General features: G+C 40.8%; 1 protein-coding gene across 1 annotated transcript; it reads left to right on the forward strand.

Annotated features, from left to right (window-relative positions):
* The first annotated feature begins 441 nt into the window (after positions 1 to 441).
* On the forward strand, positions 442 to 3,163 carry SOX11 (SRY-box transcription factor 11). Its single transcript, XM_056563067.1, has one exon. It carries the CDS (start codon positions 621 to 623, stop codon positions 1,818 to 1,820), a length of 1,200 nt encoding a protein of 399 aa, XP_056419042.1. The 5' UTR covers positions 442 to 620; the 3' UTR covers positions 1,821 to 3,163.
* The last annotated feature ends 4,327 nt before the right edge of the window (positions 3,164 to 7,490 follow it).

Raw genomic sequence — 7,490 nt, forward strand, 5'->3', positions numbered from 1 at the left:
TCCTATATACCCCACCAGATCTGCAGCTGCTGTATCCACCTATATATACTAATCCCCCCTTCCTTCTAGTCCACGCCGGCGCGCACACAGTTAACCTCCCGCAGACGCTCTCCAGCGGTTACTTAGCTTTCTTTTTTTTTCCTCTTTTCCCCATAGAACGTCCGTCTTGGCCACGCCCCCTAAAAGGATTTAGCCCGGTGAGGGAGGCGTGTCCCGGCGTGCAGACCTTTCACTCTGATTGGCCCGTCCGGGAGTGATGTAATGCATATGCATCGCTCTATAATCACTAGCGCCTATAGACTTATTATCAGTAGACACTGACGGCGTGGAGAGAGTTAAGCCGCTGCAGACGCTCTTTTTTTTGACGCTCTTTTTTTTTATTTTATTTTAAACTGATTCTTAAGCCGCGCCCACAGTAAGATCTGTCAGCCAATGGTGAATTAGGGGCGGGGCCTGTCTGGCCGCTTAGGGGCGTGCCCGCGCGCTGTGATTGGTCGTCGGCACGGTGACGTAATGCATATGAATCGCTCTAATAACTAGTAACGTTGGGAAGTTTTCAAGCAGAAGGAGCGCTCGGGAGAGCGGCTGCAGTCTAGTCACTTCGATAAGGAGCATCAACCATGGTGCAGCAAGTGGACAGCCTGGACCTGGACAGCAGCCACCCCACGGACACCGAGGAGGGGGAATTCATGGCTGGCAGCCCGGTAGCCCTGGATGAAAGTGACCCGGACTGGTGCAAAACGGCTACCGGTCACATTAAGCGACCGATGAATGCGTTTATGGTATGGTCCAAGATCGAGAGGAGAAAGATCATGGAGCAATCCCCGGACATGCACAACGCTGAGATCTCCAAGAGACTGGGCAAGCGCTGGAAAATGCTCAATGACAGCGAGAAGATCCCCTTCATCAGGGAGGCGGAAAGGCTCCGGCTCAAACACATGGCCGACTACCCCGACTACAAGTACAGACCCAGGAAAAAACCCAAGCTGGATGCCTCTGCCAAGCAATCTCTGGGACAGTCCCCGGAGAAGAGCCCCTCTGGAGGAGGCAGCAGCCTGAAGAGCAGCAGCAAAAGCTCCAGCAGCAGCAGCAGCGCCAAGAAATGCCCCTCCAAGCTGAAAACCAGCAGCAAACCCGGGGCTAAGTCCCCGCAGGAATACTCTGGGATGGACGACTATGTGTTTGGCAATCTCAAGGTGTCCAAGGCGGTTAAGTGTGTCTTCATGGATGAGGATGACGATGAGGAGGAGGAAGAGGAGGATGAGCTGCAGATGAGGATAAAGCAGGAGGAAGATGAGGAGCAACTCAGACCATACAATGTAGCAAAAGTGCCGGCTAGTCCCACCTTGAGCTCCTCTGCAGAGTCCACAGAAGGTGCCAGCATGTACGAGGAGGTGAGCCATGCCACCAGCATCCATGCCAACTCCACCACCACCTCCTCCACCAATAGACTCTACTACAACTTCAAAAACATCACCAAACCCAGCACAGCACAACCCACCGTCACCCTGGCACCATCCCGCATCCTGTCCACTACTACTACTACTACCTCATCATCCTCCTCCTGCAGTGACAAAGATGATCTCCTCTTTGATCTGAGCTTAAACTTCACCCAGAACCCTCAGGCCACCGAGCTGGGCAACTCCAATTCAGGAAACCTCTGCCTCTCCCTGGTGGACAAAGACTTAGATTCGTGCAGCAGTGAGGGCAGTCTTGGCTCCCACTTTGACTTTCCAGATTACTGCACCCCAGAACTCAGCGAGATGATCGCAGGGGACTGGTTGGAAGCCAACTTTTCAGACTTGGTATTTACCTACTGATTTCCCCTTGACATTTTTTTTTTTTTTTGTAATTTTTTGTATTAATATTTTTGGGGATGGGAATGTTGAACAGACACACAAAAAAAGGGGGTGGGTTGAAGACCTTCATGGGGAGGGGGGGTACTTACTTTCCCTGCCTGTGATTTCTGGCTTTCACTGTAAAGAGTAGCAAAGAAGAACAAGATGATGAGTTTTTTTTGTTTTTTTTGAGGATGATCAACGGTCTGGAAAAATGTGTAGAAATGTAAATTTCTTGGCAGCTGAGCTGATTCTCAAGGGGGTCATTTGTGTATTTTATTGTAATTTTTTTATATTGTAATTAGTTTTTGTTTTTTTTGTTTTTTTCTATACACCTAAAAGACTTGCAACAACAGCAACCTTTTTTTGGAGGGAGAAAACTGATCTCTTCTATGCATCTAATTTTTTTTCTAACTGCAGGGAGCTCAAACAACAAAAAAAAACACAAAAAACAGGACAACCTTACACTTAACTGTGAACTGATCTCAAAATCAGGAGTTTTTACTTTTTTCTCAGATCAACATAAAAAAAAAAAAATCAAAAACAAACAAAAATAGCGTCTACAGTTTCACAATGTGATTTGCAAAAATTGCCAACTTTTTTTCTACCTTGTTCCCTTAATACCTCCTTGAAGTTCAGACAACCCAGACCTCAATACAAAACAAACAAATAAGGTATTGAAACATTTTTGATACATGTCAGACCTCAGTCTTTTTTAAAAATTTAAAATATTTTCAGGCGTATTTTTGTACAGTTGTAAAAGAAGAAGAAGAAAAAAAAAGGGAACATTCCTGCTGTCTTTTTGTTTATTGTTTTTGTTGTTCAGTGGGACATTCAGGCACTTCCTATGTTTTTGTTTTTAATTTTTGTTTTTTTTTAGCATGCAAGTAAATAATGTTGATACAATGATGTCCTGATCTAAGGATTAAAATGGAAGTAAAATAAAATAAAAAAATCCTTGCATCTAAAAAAAATAAATTAATTAATTAAGGCCTTGTGATTAAAAAAAAAAACAAAACAAACACTTTTTTTGTACAGCTATAGTTCAGATTTGTCCAATATTTGTAGGTAAAGATTTATTGAAATGGTGACCTAGACCTCAGAGCTGTTAGCTTGAAGCTTGTATATGTACTGTAATATAGTAGGATTCTATGTATATCATATGCTGTGATTATGTGGATGGGGCCTGATTTAGTTACGAAACTGGATGCTGGATTTTTAGGCAGAAAAAAAATCAAATAAAAAAACAAACAAAAAATAGGCACATAATAAAAGGTTTTCTAAAAAAAAAAATGTGCAATATAATTCGGAAAAAAAAAATTGAATACAGACCATCTGCATATTTTATAGCAAATGATGGATAAACAGACTTGTGCACTGTCTCCACATCTTTTGCCTGTTTTTCCTAATGCTGAAAGTCTGTATCTTGATGATTTTAATAAATCAGCTGGAACTGATAGAAACTGGTTGTGGTGTCAGTGTGTTTGTAGGTCGTCTGGGGGGGGGGGGGGTGGCGGGGGCGATTGTATTGGGATTCTATTAATATAATGTGCACTTTTTTATTTTGGGGTGCAAAATGTGTCCTGGTTTCATACATGTGCCATATTGGAGTAAAGGGGGTGGGTCGAAGTCTGATTTTACTTCTATTAACTCCAATGGTGACCTGGTATTGCTATATCTTACATTTCCAAGTTGCATGTTGTATGCAAGGGGGGAGTAACCCTGATATGTTTTTCACTACTATGTGCAACCCAAAGGTGCAGCATCCTAAAAGAAAAAAAAAATCCTCATGATTCTTAAGGTGACATTACATAGCAATATACTCTTTGTTTGTATTGCATCATGTATGGGTAAGGGATGACTGTATTAGGGCTTTGTGTTTCAGAGATTTCCCCCAAAATGCATGTTTAGTTTAGGAAAGGGGGGGGGGGTCAATTGCATGTTTCCACCGTTACTAACATATAGCCAGGTTTTTACCTATGTAGGGTGATGTCATGTCAGTCTCCATGTGCATGTCTGTAGAGGGTGGGTGTGGGAGGGGGGTGTGTGTCCCTGGATAATACTCCCATTACCATGCACAGCCGCATGTGTGTTCTGCTACCCATAGCATTAGGAGGGTTTTAGTCTGTTCACATGTTCAGTTTTTTTTTTTTTTCATAATTGCAATTATTGACTGCAAAGCTAAGACTGGATTTGGACAGAGAAGTCTGGTCAATCCTTAGAAAAAATAAAATGTGTGTGTGTGTATATATATATATATATATATATAATATATATATATATATTATTGGGGGAAAAAAATGAGAAAAATTTGTATATAAAATTTTATTATATATATTTTATAAAAAAAAAAAAATATATAGTTTCCCAACCAGGATGCCTCCAGATGTTGCAAAACTACAACTCCCAGCATGCCTGGACAGCCAAAGGCTGTCCGGGCATGCTGGGAGTTGTAGTTTTGCAGCACCTGGAGGCACCCTGGTTGGGAAACAATATATAAATATATATTATGATGCACAGTCATCATTGTAAAGAATATACATGCTATTGTTAGAGGATACTATAATAATACAGTGCACAAGCATGTATCACCTCATACTGATCAAGCGATAACAGCAGAACCCTAAAAATAACAATTATTTCTAAAGAACGTTCACATCTTCATTAAAAGCAAACCCCAGAAAGGGTATGCATGCACATGCATACCCTTCTGGGGTTTGATTTAAATGAAGATGTGAACGTTCTTTAGAAATAATTGTTATTTTTAGGGTTCTGCTGTTATCGCTTGATCAGTATGAGGTGATACATGCTTGTGCACTGTATTATTATAGTATCCTCTAACAATAGCATGCATATTCTTTACAACGGTGATTGTGTATCATTGTATATGGATATATGTATCTCAGAAATCGCTCACATGTAACTAAAGAACATGCAGACGTGCCGCCTTCTAGGCATGTAAGGATACTGGAGAAGACATGCCTGGAAGCAGGAGGGGGTGTTGGGCGTGTCTAAGTGATAAGACTCCAGACAGCGGGTTCATGCTTCAGTAACATGACACTGGCTGGGTGCTTTGTATGCAGGCGGTGGAGGTATCCTGACTTGTGCTCTAACCACCCCCCCCCCCCCCCCCCCCCCTCACCCCCCAACCTACCTACCCTCCCCCACCCCCAATTTCTGAATTCTCTCTACACATCTGCATTATTTCTATGCCTGGTCTGATCTTTGAACCTGGGAATAGATCTGCTGCCACCGAAACCTAGAGAGCAGGCTTAAGTCTTTGGAATATTTAGTGGGCTGAGAGCCTGTGAATTATTTACATACATGATGGGAGGGGGTGACGGTCTAGTGCACTGGCATAGTCTGCTCTGTCTAGGCAGTGCCATGTAATGCATGCAAGAATGTATGCAGGCAGTCACTGTGGAGGTAACCCTACTAAATTGCCTTATCTTATCTCCATTCTATTGTTCCCTGTTATCAGCCACGTGTAGCTTCCTTGGGATAGTGACAGTCTTGGGAGATGGTCACTGGGTTATTTCTTTTATAGTTCTGAGAATCTCAAGTGTGCATGCAAAATGTATAGATGCATCCAATAGGTTTATAGCAACAGGGTATGTTGACTTATATATGCATGCTATATATACATGCAATATACATAAGCAATAGGGTATAGTTTTATATAGACATGCACCATAAATATGCATTATGTAGATAGGTTTATTGCTATAGGATATGGACCAGCGTTTCCCAACCAGGGTGCCCTACACCTCCAGCTGTTGCAAAACTACAACTCCCAGCATTCAATAAGTTTGTAGCAATAGGGTATAGACTAATATAGACATGCACCATAGATATGCATTATGTAGATAGGTTTATTGCTTTAGGATATGGACCAGCGTTTCCCAACCAGGGTGCCCTACACCTCCAGCTGTTGCAAAACTACAACTCCCAGCATGCCCGGACAGCCAAAGGCTGTCCGGGCATGCTGGGAGTTGTAGTTTTGCAACAGCTGGAGGCACCCTGGTTGGAAAACGCTGGTATAGACAAATATAGGCTTGCAGTATAGATAGATAGATATATATGCAATATATACATATGTGCATTCAATAGATTTATTGCAATGGGCTATATACTAATATATGCATGCAGTAAAGGTATACATATACATGATAATCTGCATCCAGTAGGGGATAAACCAATATATGCATACAGTAACAAAAAAAAAAAATATATATATATATATATATGTGTGTACATGATATGTATATATGTGCATTTAATAGGGTATAGACCAGTGGTATTCAACCTGCGGACCTCCAGATGTTTCAAAACTACAACTCCCAGCATGCCCGGACAGCCGTTGGTCCACAGGTTGGAGACCACTGGTATAGACCTATATATATATATATATATATATATATATATATATATATATATATATATATATATATATATATACATGATGTAGATAGGTAGATATTTGCATACAATGGGTTTATTGCATTAGGGTATAGACTAATATATGCATGCAGTAAAAAAAAAAAAAAAAAATATATATATATATGGTCATCCAGTAGGCTATAGAACAATATATGCATGCAGAACAGATATATGCAACATATACATGATATACAGGTATAAAGCAATAGGGTATAGATTAATGTCTGCATGCTCTATATATATAATATACACACACATGTGCACCCTCTAGGTTCATAGCAATAATAGGGTGTATGTGAATATATGCATGCTCTGTATATACACACACACACATGATATACTGTCTATGTGGGCACCCTCTAGGTTCATTGCAGTAATAGGGTGTAGGTTATTATGCATGCTCTATATATATATATATATATATATATATATATATATTATACACACACACACACACACACGTGTGCACCATCTAGGTTCATTGCAATATTAGGATGTAGGTTAATATTTGCACGCTATATATATATATATATATATACACACAATATACACACAATATACTGTCTAGGTGGGCACCCTCTAGGTTCATTGCAATAATAGGGTGCAGATTCATCCCTATCAGCCCACACCGCTCTCCTCTCTCTTAGAATAAAGCGGCAGACACATGTAATGATGCTATGACTGCTGCTTCTGTAACAGGAGAGATTACATCATTGTATGTTGGCAAGGAATAATAAGCTTGGGATGGGAATCTAATCCCTTAACAGTATGTCATCGCTTACTTATAACCCTGCACACACATCAGCCTCTGCGCCGAGTCGCCTCCTCGCAACGTTTTTTTTTAAACGTTATAATATTAAACACATCGTATATTTTGTAGCCATTACAAGAATATTTCAACATGTGATTTTTTTTTTTATTATTATTTTTTTTTCCAACTGTCCCCTGTCTGTCTGTCTTTTTCTTTCTATTCATGGTTTAAAAAAAAACAAGGATTACTGTGCATCTGTTCATGAATAGTGGTTCTGGCAAGCCCCAACTAGACCAACAGCAGGAGCGAGAGATGGCCCCTGCCACTGGTCAGATGGTCTAAAGAACGTTATTGGACGGTCACAATAAAACGTAGCATCTGTCTGACAAGGGACCGAATGAAGATTTGCTGAAAGAGAAGAAGGAAAAAAAAAAAAAAATCCTTAGCAAATGCCTGCACCC

This window comes from Hyla sarda, chromosome 3, assembly GCF_029499605.1.
Source record: "Hyla sarda isolate aHylSar1 chromosome 3, aHylSar1.hap1, whole genome shotgun sequence".
In the NCBI taxonomy this organism is placed as follows: domain Eukaryota; kingdom Metazoa; phylum Chordata; class Amphibia; order Anura; family Hylidae; genus Hyla; species Hyla sarda.

Bases quoted from the DNA above. Each gene is read 5' to 3' on its own strand.
- SOX11 (XM_056563067.1), top strand. From the start codon at position 621: ATGGTGCAGCAAGTGGACAGCCTGGACCTGGACAGCAGCCACCCCACG.